This window comes from Xenopus tropicalis, chromosome 2 (genome assembly GCF_000004195.4).
Source record: "Xenopus tropicalis strain Nigerian chromosome 2, UCB_Xtro_10.0, whole genome shotgun sequence".
Taxonomy (NCBI): Eukaryota; Metazoa; Chordata; class Amphibia; order Anura; family Pipidae; genus Xenopus; species Xenopus tropicalis.
Window position 1 is genome coordinate 30600187 of NC_030678.2, and position 21019 is coordinate 30621205.

Consider the following 21019-nt stretch of genomic DNA (forward strand, 5'->3'; position numbering starts at 1 on the left):
TGTGAATAATGTATAATCAGTGTAAAGCACTGCACAAATGTGTAGGCACTTTATAAATACAGAAAGTCTGAATAATGGAATTTTCCTTACCGGCGTCTCACTGCTGTAGGCAATGATTTCAAGCACAGAGTTCTTCTCATAGGTATCTACTCCTGATAAATCATAGAGGGAGGAATGCACCGGCCCGTATGCCCATTCTGTGAATTTCCGAGAAAGATGTCTGCACTCGAAATTCTTAATTTCTCTCCTCAGAATATAGGCAAAAACCTTTAGCAGAAAGCAACGGAAAGGCTGCTTAGTAGCTACATCTCTGGGTGGCTTTTTTTTTTTCTCATGCCCCCCCACTTAGAGGTTCAGCCCATGGTAGGGTCCTGTTTAGCTCAAAACAAAATAGGAAAACATTAGTAAATCAGCCATGCAGCCAAATGTGCATGGAAATCTAGGAGAGGAAATATTTTTTTACCCAAATCATCACTGTAACTGGCATTCAGTCTGGGCTTAGGTGCATTTAGCCCCACACTAAAGCTAATGGCAAATTATGTTTAATTCATTGTAGCACATAAAGAAGTTTCCAAATTGTGATTAAAACATAGATGCTCTTGTTGTTTGAGTCAGATGCTCTGTGGGAAATGCTGACAACAGGCTTAGTAATAATGCATTTATATAACCCACATTAAAAAAGGGCAGCACGATATGAGCACATGTGAAAGAGGTGTGAATATGATGGATAAGAATGTCATTTGTCACTCCTATAAACCTCAGCTAAATTATTCAGTACAAGTTAATTACCATAGTGGCATAGAGTCTTAAATTAGATTTGTCTAGTAAACATGGAGATGACTATGGGGTGTATTGCCTGACCGATTCTTGCCTTTGCCTTTCACATACCTTTTCACACCCCCAAAGGCATCATCAGTCTGTGAGTCCATTGCACGGAGCACCAGCTGGGCAGATTTGTTTGAAAATATGTAGTTCTTTATTGTTCACATTAAAAAACACCAGAAACCCCCCTGTAACCACATGCTTAATCGTTTCTGATGTTTTTAAAGTGAACAATATAGAACTACATATTATCCAACAAATCTGCCCAGCTGGTACTCTGTGCAATGGACTCACAGGCTATATAGAACCCTTGCCATTGGAGGGCAAGATGGGCAATCAGGTTTATGGATAAAACAACCTATTGGAAAGCAGAAGATACTGTACATAATGATGATGGCAGAAACTTAAAGGGGCGGTTCACCTTTTAGGTTAACTTTTAGTTTGTTATAGAATGGTAAATTCTTAGCAAAAATTATTTGCCTTCCTCTTTTGAATCATTCCAACTTTTAAATGCGGCTCACTGACCAGCGCCCCTAGGCCGCCCCCCCCCCCAAACACGCATGCACAAACTCCCAGACACCCCACCTCCCCTCCGTAGAAAAATGTTCTCCTTAAGACACAGTACACTTACCCCAATCTTGCCTGTTTTTGCTGCCAAGGACAAAGGGGTGAGGCCCTTTTTATTCATAATTTCCTCCAGCTTCAATGAAGGCCTTATCTGAGCCCCCAACACCAGTATCTCATTGTACATTTTGGTCACAAAAGTCGTGTTCTCCTGAGTGTTGTCGGCAATGTCTACCAGGGCGTGCAGTACTGTGTTTCCAAATGTGTCTTTGGCTGCCATATTGGCTGGAGAGTACTGGTTCTGTAAGAGGTACTGGACCATAGCTGTCTGATTGGTGCATGCTGCCAGGGACAGAGGCAGCTCCCCTATTAGGAAATATCAAATTAAAAGAAATTAAACATTATGTAAAAAAAAACAAACATAGAAATCAATTGACAATAATTTACCTGTCACATCAAATTCTAAATAGTGTAACTTCCAGCTGTATTTAAAGCAGAAGGAAAGATACAATCACTGGGGGGTGCTAACATGTTAGCCTGGGGGGGAGGTTCCTAACATTTTGGCACCTCCCAGTGATTTTACCTTTCCTTCTGCTGTAAGCAATACATACTTAGATGGACAACCTAAAATCCAATGGAAGTCAGCAGTGAAGGAAATGAGCTTGGGTTCCCCTTTAATGCCCCTTCAGGGTGCCTCTCCCCCCAGTGGTTGTTAGTGAAACTACAGAATCTAATCAATCTAGACCTGTGTTTTTTCTGTATCATATATAAAAAGTAAAATCCTATGAAACAAATTGCTCTGCTGAGACACATTTAAGACAATAAATAAAAGCACAGCAGTTGCAAGCCAGCAAATTTTCCCCCAGTCAATTTCATGAAAAAGCCCCATTCTGCACCCTGTTAGGGTGCACGTTACTCTAACAGCACAAAGTACACCATCCAGAGAAAATCTAGTTTGCATTGAATTGCAAGTGCAGTTGCATCAGTTGCAACACATCAGGTGCATTTCCCAGTTTGCTAACCTTTATTGTATAAGAATAGTTGCATCTGTATTCCTTCTGATTATAATTTCATGCTCGTAGAATTGTTCCAAATACGCATGTGATATGATTTCCCTAGATTATTGTGTTTCTGTAAGACTAGCATGTGTAGTACAACAGGGTAGAATACCATGGGACTCATATGCTGCCTGGAGAATAGTGTTAGGCTAGTGGCACACGTGGTGAGAATCCGCCCCTACACTGACATCAGCCTTCTTCCTTGCCTGCACTTGGGCAATGGTTCTGGGCACACATGGAAGATTTTGGTGCCAAAATGCATACTCATGTTTTCACCACATGTGCCTGCAACTTGGTCACCACATCGCTTCTGGGTGCAGACAAGGAAGAAGGCTGATGCCAGTTTAGGGACAGATTCTGGGCTGAGTTTATCCACAGTCTGAGAACCTGCCATATGTGGCACTAGCCTTAAGTGCAAAAGCTTTAAGTGCAAAAAAAATCAGTTGCCCAGAATTCCAGAGGAAAATTACCCATCACAAGCTGATCCAAAATGTGTAATGTGTAAGCTGCTAGGCACAAGCTATGCAGCAATGGCACAGAATCCGTATTTTGGGTGTCACACAATTTGAGCATGGATACTGCTCAGCTGTATATTCCAATTTCACAGAAAGACAGCAGATGTGCGTATAATGTGCGATTCTGGGTCCTTCACAGGAGGATTGCACTAGGGGCCAGAACACAAGTGCAGGGGTTTTATGTATGGCGATTTTATACAAGGACACTTCTGCAAGATTCTGCAACTAGCACTGCACCCACTGACAGTAAATGAGTCCTATATGTCAATATCTCTAATAATATATGTGATAATAAAGTAAAGTAAATGTAAAAGAACTTTCCCTATATTAATCCCCATGTTGCCACATCTAAAGTATTTCTTGTACGCTTACCGAAATAGAAACCGGCTTTTCCTTTGGCTTTTCTGAAGAATTCCCCATCCGCCCTGGCATGGACGTCAGCTCCATGCTGCAATAAAAGCTCAACCAGATCCATATTCCTTCTTTCAATGGCAATATGCAGGGCTGTCTGACCTGTAACAAAAGAAAATGACACAATGCCATCAGAGGGAGGAGGACCTTTCGTACATAAACCCACATGCTAAATATAAGAACTCAAACAAGTGGAGACCTCTTTGCCCAAACAACACAACAAGAACGTATAAAATTTTCCTGTATGTTTTTCATTTGTTCTTGGTAACATAGAAAAGATTCATAAACAGCCTTTAAGTAACCTCATACTAACAAACTAATGGCTAATGAAAGCTCATTGAGTAGTGGGTGCTTGTTTAGCTGAGCATACCCCCTATGATTGTGTACTTATTACAACTGGGCACTCATTGCACATGCTTGTTGCTTGATAAAAATTTGCACCAATAACAGTGAAGCAAGTGACGGGTGTGTAATGCCCATACCCATGTCTCACCGCCCGCACTTACACTTGCTCCCAAATGTACAAACCTGTGCAAATTTTTTGGTTTGTGGAATCCTCAATAACACTGGAGTTATGCTTCTGCTTAACTGCAGGATTGCAGGATTGCACTGCATTTTTGCACTTTGCACTACTTTAGGGAATGAGCCCTATAAAGTATTATTTTAAAGGATTCTGTAATGATATTTATGGTGTAGTTTTTATTTCTAAATGACACAGTTTACATAGCAAATAAAGCACTCTACCATTAAAAATGTTATTCTTGAACCAACAAATTTATTTTTTTAGCTGTAATACTGGTGTGTAGGCGCCATCTCAGTGCATTGTGCCTGAGTCTGAGCTTTCAGAAGGAGCCAGCACTACACATTAGAACTACTTTCAGGTAACCTATTGTTTGACAAGGGAGCCTTTTTAAGCAATATAGGTGGTAAAGAGCTGCTATCTTGTTACCTACCCATTGTTCTTCTGATCAGCTGCTGGGAGGGGGGTGATATCGCTTCAACTTGCAGCAAAGCAGTAAAGAGTGAAATGTTTGTCAGAGCACAGGGCACATGGCGGGGCACCTGGGAAACTTGCAACATGTGTAGCCCCATGTCAGATTTAAAAACAGACTTTTAAATCAAAATTCTACTGGAAAAGCGCTATTAACTTATACATTTTGTAAAAAACAAAGAGTCTCTTTAAAAAAAAAAAAAATTCTGAAAAGGGATCAGTGTTTTCTTACCCCTGTAGTAGTTGTCTCTATAAGCTGAATTTATGAATTCTTTTATATTATCTGTTTTTTCTGCAATTTCCAGAAACAATGGGATTGTGCTGTTCATCCCGTTTTCCAAATTGAGCATGGCTTTCAGCAGGCAGGTTTTCCCCGTCTCTTTCTCTAAGAAATAAAATGAGTGTGAGTTAGTATTAGGGTTAGGGCTGCTAATAACAGGCTCGGCTCAACAGCTCTTTTTAAAGGCCTAGTGGCAGCAACCATAACTATCCATGCATATTGTAGCACTTTCTGGATTCAGTTAACCCTAGCATTGCTAGGCATTTTAGGCATACGATTCAAATGATTAAAAATTATCTAAATAAATATATATATATATATACAGAGAAAAACAGAGCACACCCTAATAGTAATCAACTGCCCCGGGTGCTAGCAAAAAACATGTATAAAGCAAGATAGTGAGCCGCACACATAGGGACTTAGTTAGAAAACAAAAAAATTTTTTATTAATGAAAAAAATCCAACGTTTCGAGCACCAACTGTGCTCTTCCTCAGGGACTCAGGTTTGTCCCTGAGGAAGAGCACAGTTGGTGCTCGAAACGTTGGATTTTTTTCATTAATAAAAAATTTTTTTGTTTTCTAACTAAGTCCCTGTGTGTGCGGCTCACTGTCTTGCTTTATATATATATATATATATATATACAGTCCAGAGTGGGACACCTTAAAATAAGAATAAAACCTAGGTGCCAGAGCCAAAAAATCTTCAAACAGGTCAAGAATGTCGGCACTCATAGGGTTTCCGCAAAAAAGGCAAAGAAAATAAAGATTTCTTAAATGCAAGTGGTGGGATTTATTGTGTCCAACGTTTCAGTCCTTTTACTAGGACTTTCGTCAGGGAGTCTCCTGTTTATATATATATATATATATATATATATATATATATTATATATATTTTTTTCTATGTTAATAAAACAGTGGCTTGTGCTTGATGGTAACTAAGCTATGTGAATCCATATTGGGGGCAAAACAATCCTAATGGGTTTATTAATGTTTACATGATTTTCAGCAGAATTAAGGTATGGTGATCCAAAGTCTGGAGTGAAAGTGCCGCCATGCCAGGTACCATGTGGCATTATTTTCTGGTGCAATAGTTATGTATATTCTATTGAACATTTTTCCTTAAAAACTAAAGACATATAGAACATATAAGACATGGATGGATTTGTACCTTTAAACTCTTCATTGGTGAGCTTTTTATGCGTCCTAAGCAGATAAACCAGGAGATCATCCAGTTCATCACAGTCACCATAGGCAGCTGCATCAAAAATCCTTCTCTGGTCGTACAGTTTAAACGTTCTGTCCTTGCAGCTCGTTGTGGATTCCAAAGATGAACTTTGCCTGACAGATTTGTATATATAGATATTCCTTTATTAACTGGTCTACAGATTGCAAATATGGTGTCCAAATACATGCATACATACAACAAAAAACTACGGTATGTTATAAAATAGCCAATTCTAAGCAACTTTTCAATTGGTCTTCATTACTTATTTTTTTTTATAGTTTTTTAATTATTTGCCTTCTTCTAACTCTTTGCAGCTTTCAAATGCAGCCAAAAAACTATTTCTTTGTAAAACTACAGTTTAATAGTTATTGTTACTTTTTAGTACTAATTGTTTATTCATATATCATAGTACAGTCTTTCATTCATACCACACCCTAGTTGCTAAGGTAATTTGGATCCTAGCAATTTCATTCCTAGATATTTTATAACTATTCTGAGAATCTTGGCCAGAATTTGCTATGGAAGTGATTCATTGGCTGGCCAAACTTTCAATGTCTCCCATTTGACTCTAGCCTAAACTAACAGAATTTCTTAGAAATCATAAAACCATTTTTAAGACTCTTGCCCACTGCGCACTTACAGATTGTGCCACCTTAATTGGTACATATGGCACAGCACACACAACTACATTTAGTTTATGTGGGAAGTGCATTTTACTGCATTTACTGCAGCTCCATCTCTTATTACTTATGAACTTGATTTAGTATTCAGGGCATGTGTCTGCCAGGGGAACTTGGCTAACTGCTTATTTAGAGGTTCCAACTGCAATAAACAGCTCTCCCAACTATGTTGGATAGATTATATATAAATATTATTAGGTTTTTTTCAGCATGTGAACAACAGTGTACAATTAAATTTGCTTTCTAAAGGTCTTCTAGCTATAATTTTTTTTCTAGCTGTGTTACCTTGGGCTCCATCTACTGGTTACAATGAATTTGATTCTTATTAAAAGTGGAAATACTTTGTATTCATTGATGGATTATATATGTCTGACTAGCACGGGGGTCTCCAACCTTTTTTACCTGTTAGCTGCATTCAAATATTAAAAGAGTTGGGGGGCAACACAAACATGAAAAATAATCTCCCCGAAATGCCTGGAGGAAACTTTACTTCCACCTAAGGTGAGCGATATCAGGCTAATTGGATCGTTTGACTCTAGGGCCAAACAATAAAATTAAAACAGCGGGTATAGGCGCCATCGGAACAAGGGCCCCATTAACAAGCCAATGCAGTCCCCAATCCGAAGGCAAAATCAAATCTGCCCAATTTTAGGCCAGATGTTGGTCGGGTAGGCTTGGTGGGGGTGCCCATACATGGGCAGATAAGATGCCGAATTGGCCAGAAGGACTTGAATCGGCAGCTGAAATTAGCCCATACATGGCCACCTTTAGGCTGCCTCTATTAGGATCTGATTGTCTATGGACAAGATAATAGAGCTGCTAAAGCAAACATAACATTTTAAAGGTACTTTGGGCACCTGGTGGGCAGAATATAAGAAACCATTAAATCCAACATCATCAAATTGGCTACCCTTGAACAAAAAATTCTAAATATTAAAAAAAGATATAAATAGTGTGGAGCAACAACATGTCTCCCAGGATAGACACTATGGTCCAGCTTAGACCAGTTTGCAATAATCAAGACCCTGGGCAAGGCACAAGTTAGGGGGTATGGGCACCTATTCACCTGCTGTCATGAATATTGCACTGCCAATGCAGACATCACTGCCTTAATGAACTGGATTCAGATATTAATGCTGAAACAAAAGGACTTGCATCAAAGTGAAGGGCAGGGTACAAAAATGCAAAACACCTATTATGGGCACTTTGCACCCTGTCCTGAACGTTGTAAATGAGGCTTTTGCTTTCTGAGAGGGCAGGCATTGCATAGGTACATAAGGCACATAAGGCACATAAATCCCTAACTATAGAACTAACTGAAGCCTGTATTGGTTTATTCTTGTATGCATGTATGTATATATTTGTAAAGTGCTAATTGTATACACAGCCCTGTGCTTTCATTTTAAAATAAAGTGCTTACTTCTGTTGGCAGTGCCAAATTGTAAAGTCACTTACCCATGGAAATTGTATCTTAAGGGCTTAGTAGTCAGTAAGTAACTAATGGTATTGGCTTCACACTGACTGGTATTGACTTCACACTGTACTTCTGTGCTGCAAGTTGGAGTGATATCACCATCCCCCCTTCCCCCCAGCAGTAGATCAGCAGAACAATAGGAAGGTAGAAGTATAACTCACTGACATTTGTATTGCTAAAAATGCTCCCATGCCCCTTCTAGTGGTAGATATGAGTACAGCACTTAATAGTAAAACGTCCATCTCAGCAAAGTTATGACTACACTTACATAGAGTAAGAAAAACAATAGGTTATCTGAAAGCAGTTCTAATGTGTAGCGCTGGCTCTTTCTGAAAGCTCAGACTCAATGCACTGAGATGCCTACACATCAATATTACAATTGAAAAAAATACATTTGTTGGTTCCAGAATAAAATTTTAAATATTGAATATATGACAATGTGAACAGTCTAATATAGTAATAAAAACTATTTCATAAAAACCATGACAGAATCCCTTTAATAGTCAGTAGGTAACCAATAGTATTAGTCACCTTAATTAGAAATAATCCCAGCATACAGTATCCAATATATGCAGCTATGGTAAATCACACAGACAAAATCAGTTTGGTGATAACATTGTCTCCTTCACTTTTTAACTTGGACCAGCACTTGGATAAGCATTTCTGAGAGTAAGGGTGAAAACACGGAGCTACTTAGTAGCAGCTACTTGTCATGGCTACTAAGCACCAGAAAATACCCTGCCATAGACAATACTGAGAATTGCCTCTTCTAAAACACACGTAGAGACAATAATCAGTAAATGATCAGCATTGTCTATTTTTGTAGCTGTGACAAGTAGCTGCTAGTAGTAGCTCTGTGTGTCTTCATCCTAAGGGTCTAACAAATAATATCCAATGTAAGATTTTGGAGTTAACTGTATTTTTACATTTAGCTGAAGGCAGGACATAATGGAGTGAAAGTGACTGTATTCATACCTGACCAGCTGATTACATAATTTTCCCTTTTCCAGATTGCGTTGAAACTTAATTGTTGGAGACATCACTTTACTTTCTATCTGGTACACAGAGTCCATAGGAGCGATATTACGATCTGTCTCTGCCTTCCCAAAGCGACGGCCCTTTGGTTTGGGTGAGCTAAAGATTGAATACTTTGCCTGGCAAAACTTTAGCTTCTTTCTGTTCTCCTGCGTGCTGCGATTGGTGTCATCACTGTGGGATTCGTCAGTTTCAACAGATGCACAAGTCTCTTCAGTTTCATCAATATCCGTGGAACTTCCCATTTTCTTCATTTTCATGGAACTAAAATTAACACATAAAATGAATTCAAATCATAAATATTATCTTTTTCAGTACCAGGAGGCAGGCAAAAATTACAGACATATGTGCGCTGCTCTGTAAATGGGGCACTAAAAATGAATAGGGTGATATATAAGAGTGAATACCCTGTTGTGATTTACATATATCTAGTATCTAGACTTAAATATCATCAAAGATAAGCTATTGTTGAAGAAATTATTATACAGACATTTCTCCCACCCAACTGAATATTTTTTCTAACAAAAAAATGCCTAATGAGACTTTGGGTTAATTGCCGAAGGCCTGAACAAACAAAAAAGCCAACTACCCAATTTTGTGTATGTTTGGGGAGATTAAACAAACAGGCCCTGTATGAGCCCATGGTTCCGTAAAGCAATCTGATCAATGAATTTTGGCCAACCTGGCCCAGACTGACAATCTGTGGGTTCTGGCAAATGCCAGAGGGGCTGCTGTAAGATGCCATAGAGAGTGACTATTTATTGGGCTGGTGGGGGGCTGTTTGGCCTCTGTGTACTTGAAATGCCAGGGCCTATTTTGAATCTCAGTCCGGACCTATGGCCAACCATATGTATGGCTAGTTGTACAGTATTTGACAGATATTTTGATTAGTGAGCAATTCTGTCTGCTTCACCAGTTATCATTGTTTCTCTAAAGGATATGTTCTATACTTGATGACATGTTTTCCATTTCTATGTTTTACCCAACAGAATTGTCAGCCTTTGTTGTTTTCTGTGCTTTGTTATAAATAAATTCACACAAATAGTACTGCATAAGGTAAAAAGCAGTACTTTTTTTCCATTTGAAAGTCCACAAAGGTTGGTGGAAATAAAAAGTAAAAAGTGTTTTCTTGTTCTTTTCGTTTTCTTTTCGTTCTCGTTCCGCGTTTTTTTAGTTTGTGCTTTTTCATTTCAGATCTTTAAATAGATAACTAGACATTCGTGGTTTTAGTGGGAATGAGTTTAGTGCTGGTTTTAAAAACCTCTAGAATCACAAAAATCTGAATGTTAATAAATGTGCCCCTAAGGAGCTGATTTACTAACCCACGAATCCGACCCGAATTGGAAAAGTTCCGACTTGAAAACGAACATTTTGCGACTTTTTCGTATGTTTTGCGATTTTTTCGGCGTCTTTACGAATTTTTCGTTACCAATACGATTTTTGCGTAAAAACGCGAGTTTTTCGTAGCCTTTACGAAAGTTGCGTAAAATCTTGCGATTTTTCCGTAGCGTTAAAACTTACGCGAAAAGTTGCGCCTTTTTCGTAGCGTTAAAACTTAAAAGGTGCGAAGTTTCACGTAAGTTTTAACGCTACGAAAAAAGCGCAACTTTTTGCGCAAGTTTTAACGCTACGAAAAATTGCAAGATTTTACGCAACTTTCGTAATGGCTACGAAAAACTCACGTTTTTACGCAAAAATCGTATTGGTAACGAAAAATTCGTAAAGACACCGAAAAAATCGCAAAAAAAATACGAAAAAATCGCAAAATACCGATCTTTACGAAAAAAAACGCAATCGGACTCATTTCGACCCGTTCGTGGGTTAGTAAATCAGCCCCTAAGTGTTAGAAAATCCTATTGTGGAAAAATTCTAAATATTTTTTTAATTTGAGAGCATTCCTGTACTGAAATACTGATCAGAATCAGAATATCACATCTATTTTACATTTTCCAAGCAGTTACAGGGCCAACATAATTTTTTTTTTGTATGTATGAATGTATGTATATCTTTATTTATGAAGCACTACAGTAGATTAATACAACAAGGGGTTGTTAAAATAATAGATAAATACAAAGTATGATAATAAGTACAAATAATAATAAATACAAGGTACAGTTGCAATAAGTTAAAAATCAAAGAGACAAAAGGATGGAGGTCCCTGCCCCGTAGAGCTTACAATCTAAATGTTGTGTTTTTACTATGGATCTGCCTAATAGAAATATTAAAAGCTGAATATCCAATTTGTTCTGTTTCTTTCTGTAAATCTGTTAGTGGCTACAGTTTTATCCTTTCCTACATTGCCATTGACTCGCAAGCTGCTTATCCCCTCCCACTATTGTGTTTATGATCCCCTACAAGCCCCATAAGGGGGTGTGGCTTGCTGGAAGTTGTATGACATTGCTGGAGGCATGACCAGCCATGGACCATACAGTTTTTACTTATAGCATTAACTAAGAGATAACACAAGTCTCATAGGTATGGCTGGGTACTAAGCAACATTCTGCAGGACAATGTTAGGTTATAGTGGACATATTACATGGGGCTGCATTATGCTGCCATCAAAGTTTCCCGTTAGAGGTACAGTAGTTACATCATTTATTAGCCCTCATTTTTGCTCTCACATGGCTTTTAGTCACATGTCCATAGACATCAAAGAAGAATACATCACACAGCAAAGCAAGTGGGATTCTCCTGGGAAACTGCTGCCCTTGAACAGCTTACAATGTGATGCGTCTGTAGTGGTTTTGGTAACATTTTTTGCATTTGCATTTGAACATGATCCACATTTTTTTGTGTACAGCAAATTTAAATTGAGCACTGGTAATTCCAAGGTGTTTTGCACAGTCGCACATGTTGAAATGGCACTTGTTGCCCATGATGTGCTATGGGTGTGCTGTGAAATGCCAGACATTGAAATAAAACCATGGTCTGTCTGTAAATTTTGAACATACAGGTTAACAGCTGCATACTGTAACACAGCAGAAAGAGAAAGATAAGGAAGGTAATAGCTATAGAGAAGTAAATAATGGAGTCTTATGCAAGTAACTATTGGGGAACCAATAAATAGGAAAAATCCTCACTGGACAATTGCTAAGAACCGTCGTTCTGTAATAGGCAGTCTGCATAACTCCTCCAGTTCTCCCAGTTCACCATGACTCACAAGACTTCTGGAATAATGTATTTTTCCAGGGGTGGTTGGTGCTATGTATGTATGTATGTATATCTTTATAAAACGCTACTTATGTACACATTGCTGTACAGTAGAATACATTAATACAAACAGGGGATTAAAGATAATAATAGATAAATACAAAGTATAACAATAAATACAAGATACAGTTGCAATAAGTTAAGAGTCAAAGACACAAGAGGATGGAGGTCCCTGCCCCGTAGAGCTTACAATCTATATGCTATGGCGTTACGCTGCTGGATGTATGTATTATGTGTATGATTGCTGAAAGCAACGCTTGGCAACATACCTGAAATAATCAAAATGCTAGTTAAAGAGAAACTTAAAGCCTCAAATAAAAGTGGCTTTTTATAAAAAAGGAAGCTTTATTTTGCAGAAACTTTTTAGGGCTCTGGCACACGGGGAGATTAGTCGCCTGCGAACAGGGAGATTTGTTGTGGGCCCTAAAATATATGTATACTGAAGCCTGTACTATCTGTCTCTCAGCTATCGGTATTTCTACCTGCATTTATCTATTTTATTTGTATTATGATTGACAGTTAGCTCTAATACATCATGGATGCTACAGGAGCACTGCCCTGCTGTAGGCACTTTGGAGACACATTGGTTGTTATGGTGTCACATGGAATTCTGTCATTTGGAGTGGAGCTCTGGACTGGGATTCAAAATATGCCCTAGCATTTCAAGTACACAGAGGCCCAAACAGCCCCCACCAGCCCAATAACTAGTGAGTGTCTATGGCATCTTACAGCAGCCCCTCTGGCATTTGCCTGAATCCACAGATTGCCAGTCTGGGCTTGATAGGGATGCTCACTATAGTAAAACACGGCACCACTTTGCCATAAAATTAACATTTAGAAACCAAGTTAATTCCAGGTATTAGTTTTCCTTATATAAAAAACTGCATTGAAAGAACCTATTTAGGTTCTGATCATGTCAAGTTTCCAATGGAACAATGAACTTTTGCAATGATATTTGCAGCAAGACAACTGCAATAGACACTCAAGCACATAACAGTTGGAGAAAAATGATGATTCCCATCTCAGTATCAGTCTAGCATTGTGAAGTCTGAAGTAGAGCTGTTTGTGTAAAGAAATGTTTACGGATAAAAATATTCTGTATGAAGATGAGAGCAGACAGAAAAATCTAATAGTTCAAGGAAACATTTAGCGGAACTTGCTAATCAAAAAGTTCAAACATGGGGCTAGGTTCAATTTGATGAAAAAAGTTTATCTCATAAGTCAATTCTAGATTTTCCCAGATTGTAGAGTCAGAGAGCAGAGAGCCAGATTCAATTCAATGAGAAAACTTTTCTCTTCTACAGCATCCAGTATTTCTGGATTCGACAATACAGGTATAGGATCTGTTATCCAGAATGCTTTGAACCTGGGTTTTCCGGATAAGGGGTCTTTCTGTAATTTGGATCTCTGTTCCTTAAGTTTGCTAAAAAAAAAAAATCATTTATACATTAAAAAAACCCAATGGGAATGTTTTGCCCCCAATAAGGATTAATTAGAATTGGGATCAAGTACAGGTACTGTTTTATTATTACAGAGAAAAGGGAATCATTTAACCATTAAATAAACCCAATAGGGCTGTTCTGCCCCAATAAGGGGTAATTATATCTTAGTTGGGATCAAGTACAGGTACTGTTTTATTATTACAGAGAAAAGGGAATCATTTAACCATTAAATAATCCCAATAGGGCTGTTCTGCCCCCAATAAGGGGTAATTATATCTTAGTTGGGATCAAGTACAGGTACTGTTTTATTATTACAGAGAAAAGGGAATCATTTAACCATTAAATAAACCCAATAGGGCTGTTCTGCCCCCAATAAGGGGTAATTATATCTTAGTTGGGATCAAGTACAGGTACTGTTTTATTATTACAGAGAAAAGGGAATCATTTAACCATTAAATAAACCCAATAGGGCTGTTCTGCCCCCAATAAGGGGTAATTATATCTTAGTTGGGATCAAGTACAGGTTCTGTTTTATTATTACAGAGAAAAAGGAAATCATTTTTTTTAAAAATGGTTAATGGGGTTGTTCACATCTAAATTGACATTTACGGCGCATTTACTAAAACTATAATTTTTCATTTTTTTTTAATTTTTCAAACTCGACTAAATTTCCTCGAATGTCTAACATTAACTAAAAAAATCCAATAGGAAAAGTCCATGCAAAAAAAGATGCAAAAAACTCGAATTGTCGCACTGAAACCTTGAGTTTTTTTGAATTGTTGCACAAAAACCAGCATCAAAAATCTGAAACTCGAAAGTCTCGAGACAAATGAAGGTTCTTCCAGGAAAGTGACATCTGCCATTGACTTCTACATGAACGCAGCAAGTTTTAGTTGGTGGATTGTCAGATTTGGATTTTTAGCCACTTAGCAAGATTTTTTTTGGCGACTTTTAGCGCCAAAAATCCGAATCGAGAGAAAAAAAAATATGATGTTTAGCAAATGGGCCACTTATATAAAGTATAAAGTGCTTTTCTGAGGCAATTTGCAATTCATCTTCATTTTTGTGGGGTTTTTTTCAATTATTTAGCTTTTTGTTTAGCAGCTCTCCTATTTGGAATTTTAGCAGCTATCTGGTTGCTAGGGTTCAATTTACCCTAGCAATCAGGTAGTGGTTTGAAAGAGAAACTAGAATTTAATTAGCAGAGGGCCTGAATAAAAAGATAAGTAATAAAAAGTAACAATAACAATAAAATGTAAGCCTCACAGAGCAATAGTTTATTTTGGCCGCTGGGGTCAGTGACCCCCATCTGAAAGCTGGAAAGAGTCAGAATAGAAAGGAAATAATTCAAAAACTATAACAAATAAAAAATGAAGACCAACTGACCATTCTATAATATAAAAGGGCATTTTTATTATAGTGTGTAAGCAAACATTACCGGTGATTTTGCCCCAACTTAGCAATTAGAGTGTAATGGTCACCTACAAGTTATAAAACAAAGCAAAGATCTGATTGGTTGCTATGGACAACATCAGCAGTGATGTTGGCTTATACACTATAATAAATATACCCCTAAAAGTTAACTTAAAGATGAGCCATCTCTTTAAAATGTACTCTCTGGGAGCCTTCCGGTAACTTGGAGCTTTCCTGATAGTGGGTTTCCCAATAAGGGATCCCATATCTGTATTACATTTTACATTTCTAATCGATTCCATTAAGAACAAGCATGGGCTGAACTCCCCTTCCAGTCAATGATAATGACATTTCTTTAAGATATGTTTGATATAATATCCACTTAACAGAATGGAATATTTTATCTGAATATCAAATCAACATTTGAGTTTAGTCATTACTTATATTCCCAATAAAAAAACCCTCAACAGATAAATAGACAATTCTAGGGTTGGCTTTTCATTTTGCAACCTCATTAGAAATGTAATTGGATGTCAGTATCTAAAAAGGAACTTTGTATGATAAAAACACATGAGATAATAAAGGTATTGCAATAAAAACCTGAAACACACAGGGCATGTTATTTATAATAATCATATACTGTATAATGCTAACTGTATAGGTAATAATGCAATAACTAATAATACATTAACAGCTCAACATAAAGTATACATACATTACAAGAGAATACTCTTACCTTTTATAGTTTTCTATAAATTTCTGAGTATTTCAGTATTTTTGCTTCTGTTCTACATGGAAAATATTCTGTGATGTTGAGGGTACCACTTTAGAATCCAAGGAAATCTCTGGGTCTGGTCGTTTCATGTAATTATTCCGTAAAATGGGCATTAAACCATTTAAGGCTTTTACAAGAGAGAGAGAATGTGCCTCTCTGGCAATATGGCTTGTGTTACACAGACACAGAGAATAGGCAGGGCAAAGCCTTCTCTATAGGACTCGTTAGCATTTCGATGCTCTGCAAAGAGCAGATACACTCCTCAAACTAATAATGAGTAAAGATGATCCGGTGAAGTAGAGGCGGCTATTCCCAGGAGCCATCAAAGCTTTTACCAGAAGCCATGCACATGTCAAGCCTGCATTTTGTAACATTTGCCTCTGCCATGAACTGAGCTTTATGACAGCGTCTTTTGATGGTAACAAAGAAAAATACTATTAAAAGCATGGGAAAGGGATACTGATTTCACGCAAATTAGAGAAATTTCATCCCCAGCGGCTTCTACAACCGAGTTAGCAAATTAAAGTTAAAGCACACTGGTAAGGAAGCCTCTAGTCCAAATCCATACCTATTACTGTATATATTCATGTATAAAAATGTTGTATAATTTTGATGGTAACCAGAGTTCAGTATATACAGGTATGGGACCTGTTATCCAGAATGCTCGGGATCTGGGGTTTTCTGGATAAGGGATCTTTCTGTAATTTGGATCTCTGTAACTTGTCTGCTAAAAATCATTTAAATATTGAATAAACCCAATAGGCTTGTTTTGCCTCCAATAAGGATTAATTATATCTTAGTTGGGATCAAGTACAGGTACTGTTTTATTATTACAGAGAAAAGGGAATCATTTAACCATTAAATAAACCCAATAGGGCTGTTCTGCCCCCAATAAGGGGTAATTATATCTTAGTTGGGATCAAGTACAAGGTACTGTATTATTACAGAGAAAAAGAAAATCATTTTTAAACAATAGAATTATTTGCTTATAATGGAGTCTTTGGGAGATGACCTTTCCGTAATTCAAAACTTTCTGGATAACGGGTTTCTGGATAAGGGATGCCATACTTGTATATATATATATACCTTAAAAAGCAAAGTCACCGCACTCCTCCATAGTGTATATTCCGGTGCTCAGCAGCCCCAGGACGCCGTCACATCCCTCAACAAGTTTTCAAGTATATACCTGTATATATATATTTATATATGTGTGTTTTGTGTGTCATTTATTTGATCTTTATAAATGCCACTGAACAGGTAAAGGATCCGTTATTTAGAAAGTTATGAATAACAGGAAGGCCATCTCCTCCCTAAAATGATTTCCTTTTTCTCTGTCAAAAAAAATAAATAGTACAGGTATGGGATCCATTAGCCGGAAACCCGGTATCCAGAAAGCTAGGACGGCCATCTGCCAAAGATTCCATTATAAGCAAATAATTCTAATTTTTAAAATATAACAATAAAACCGTACCTTGTACTTGATGGTAACTGAGCTGCAGGAATCCATATTTGTGGAAAATAATCCTATTGGGTTTATTTAACGTTCAAGTGATTTTTAGCGATCCAAATGACAAAAAGACCCCAAACCCCTCAGCATTCTGGATAATATACCTGTATATATTTTTTTGGTAATAGAAGGGGTTCATTTATGATCACAGCTAGAAGTGCACATAAAAATGGACACAGTTGTTATTGTGCGTATTGACACTATGGGGCTGATTTACTAACCCACGAATCCGACCCGAATTGGAAAAGTTCCGACTTGAAAACGAACATTTTGCGACTTTTTCGTATGTTTTTCGGATTCTTTACGAATTTTTCGTTACCAATACGATTTTTGCTTAAAAACGCGAGTTTTTCGTATCCATTACGAAAGTTGCGTAAAAAGTTGCGCATTTTTCGTAGCGTTAAAACTTACGCGAAAAGTTGCGCATTTTTCGTAGCGTTAAAACTTAAAAGGTGCAAAGTTTCGCGTAAGTTTTAACGCTACGAAAAAAGCGCAACTTTTTGCGCAAGTTTTAACGCTACAAAAATCGCCAGATTTTACGCAACTTTCGTAATGGCTACGAAAAACTCGCGTTTTTACGCAAAAATCGTATTGGTAACGAAAAATTCGTAAAGAATCCGAAAAAATCGCAAAACATACGAAAAAATCGCAAAATACCGATCATTACGAAAAAAACGCAATCGGACTCATTTCGACCCGTTCGTGGGTAAGTAAATCAGCCCCTATTTGTTACAAGCTCCTGTGTATCTGTGTCACACACCACTGCCCCACCCAGTCTATCCTAAGGAGTTGTGAGCAGCTGCACCCACTGATATGAGCGAATAATGCATAGGGTGTTATTTCTGGGGGCTCCTGGAATAGGCACAACAAACTTCTGTCCAAAGAATCACCAACAAATGCAATTTTGAAGGGATTGTTCACCTTTAAATGAACTTTTTAGCATGACATAGGCACCGATTTTCTAAGAAAGTTTAAAATTGGTTTTCATTTTTTATTTTTTGTGTTTTTTTTTACAATTGTTTAGCTTTTTGTTCACCAGCTCTCCAATTTGGAATATCTGGTTGCTAAGGTCTTGTTTACCTAAGCAACCAGGCAGTGGGTTTAATGAGAGACTGGAATATGAATAGGACAGGCTCTAAATAGAGATAAATAATAAAAATTAATAATAATAATAAAATAGTAAGTTCACAGCGTGATGGTGTTTTGGCTGCAGGGCTCAGTGACCCTCATGTCAAATCTGGAAATATGTAGAAGAGGAAGGCAAATCATTTTTAAAAAAATCAACAAAAACCAATTGCATAAAGTTGCTAGGAATAGAACATTCTATAACATACTAAAAGATAATTAATAGGTGAACTACCCCTTTAAGTCTGAGTACCAGAGATGACACAATCCCCAATATGACAATTACACTGGAATTGTGAGGAAAATGCTGCATTATGGGTAAAAAACATGGTAAATGGCATAAAGCTGCACGTTACAGCAACTTATGTTTTATTGAAATTTGTAAATAATCGATGTCATATCACATCATATGACAGTGTCTAATAACTTGTGTAAAACGTAGCATTGATCTGCTTTCCATTCTTTACTGTTAGAGCTGCTTTTCTATATGATACCCAAAATGTTTATTCTTTAGTTTGCATTTCAGCATCAGAGCAAGTGGATTTTGTTTTTGCTTTAATCTTGCTCCTAAAGGTAGAACTGAGGAGGCGGAGTTTAATTAGGTCTGGACTGGGATTCATAACAGGCCCTGGCATGTCCCATACACTGAGGCACAAACAGCACCACATCAGTGCCATAAATAATCACTGTCTGTAGCATCTTACAGCAACCCCTCTGGCATTTGCCAGAATCCAGATTGCCAGTCTGGGCCTGGTTTAGGTATACAGTATAATAAAACCATACTCTCCTTTTCCTCTCTTTTATTAGTAAAGAGACACTGTCACCAACCCGGTCACTGCAAACTGAGCATGGGATTAAAAAATACATAATAAGAGTTTACCTTAACTGAAAACTCCATATCCCAATGATCAGTAGATCCAGAGATAAAGGCTGCTCACTCCAGGAAAATCCTGATGTTTCGACAGTTGGCTAGGCCCATTATTAGATTGAAAATTTCACTGACCAATAGAAAGGCTCAGAAGGCAAAGGGGCAGGCCAAGTAAGGACAAATTCCGCTATCTCAAAAACCTGTACCTCTGGATCTACTGATCATTTTGACAATGTAAAGTAACCTTATATTATTTAATTTGTCATCCTATGCTTGCATTAATCTGGTCCAGGTCTGGACTGGAAATCTGTGGATTCAGGCAAATGCCAGAGGGGCTGCTGTAAGATGCCATAGACAGTTAATATTTAGGGGGCTGGTGGGGGCTGTTTGGGCCTCTGTGTACTTAAAATACCAGAGCCTATTTGGAATCCCAGTCCGGGCCTGACCAGGTTGCCGAGAGGGTCTCTTTAAGTACAAATAACAAAAAAAGTAAATTTGCCAATAAAATTAATAATGAGCAGATCACATGATCAGCAAATTGGATGCAGGTTGAACACAGGTGTAAATAAACCCTGCAAGACTGAAAAAAGGCAGAAATAGAGGTATAATGCCTCTGTACCCTTCATCGCTGTTTTGCCATCGTTTGGGAATCATTGCTTTAGGTGAAACACAGCCAAACTCTGTAGGACATGGAAGATCGCAGGCTGTAGTTGCCACCTATTTTCTAGAAATACGCATAATAAAGACTGTATCTTTCCCTGAAAAATGATAAACACAATAAATTTCTAAGTGACCACATTGTGGGTCACAGAAAAACACACTAAACGCTGAGCGTTGAATCACGTTACCACCAATAATAACTGTGGTTGCTAAGTGCCTTTTAAGGTTCAGTAATGAAGACAATTGAGTGGAAATGTTTTTCCTCCCTGCAAATCACAATAAAATTAGAGGCAAAAAACAAGTGTATTTGAAGCAAATTGGCCGTCCTCGAATCTGAAATCTGTGCGGGTCAGGAAATGTAACATTAGAGATGTAATCAGTTTAAAGAAGTGATTTATCTGAAATACAGTACAGTATTTACTAGAGATGCACCAGATTCATTATTTTTGGATCCAGACGAACACCCAGTCCTCTACCAATGATTTGATCAAATACAGAATCCGAACCTTCATTTGCATAAGTAAATTTGAAATAGATGCAAAAAAGATTGATGCTTCATTTGTCAAGACACACTTGGGGGCCGATTCATTAAAACACAAGTTCGAATCCAGAATGGTAAAAATTCAGATTGGATACGATAATTTCGGATCACAAATATCACGAATATGCTTACGAAAAAATCATATTACTCACGATAATAATATCGTATTGGCGATCCGAAAGTCACAAAATTTTCATATCCGAACGATCGTAAAATGCAGGCCCAAGGAAAGTCTCCCATAGGGCTCAATGGCACTCTGCAGCTCCAACCCGGCCCAAGGAAAGTCTCCCATAGGGCTCAATGGCACTCTGCAGCTCCAACCCGGCCCAAGGAAAGTCTCCCATAGGGCTCAATGGCACTCTGCAGCTCCAACCTGGCCCAAGGAAAGTCTCCCATAGGACTCAATGGCACTCTGCAGCTCCA

General features: G+C 37.8%; 1 protein-coding gene across 4 annotated transcripts in view; it reads right to left on the reverse strand.

Moving 5' to 3' along the window:
- Positions 1–19563, reverse strand: part of trpv1 (transient receptor potential cation channel, subfamily V, member 1) — a 30815-nt gene extending 11252 nt beyond the window's left edge. The window contains exons 1-7 of one of the 4 annotated variants that reach the window (XM_031895781.1): positions 19408–19563; positions 8996–9319; positions 5810–5979; positions 4594–4746; positions 3332–3472; positions 1454–1752; positions 91–267 (exon numbers count right to left, since the gene is read on the reverse strand). In XM_031895781.1, the coding sequence (XP_031751641.1) occupies positions 91–267; positions 1454–1752; positions 3332–3472; positions 4594–4746; positions 5810–5979; positions 8996–9315 (1260 nt within the window). In that variant the 5' untranslated portion in view covers positions 9316–9319; positions 19408–19563. 4 annotated transcript variants of the gene reach the window in all.
- Positions 19564–21019: the final 1456 nt, after the last annotated feature.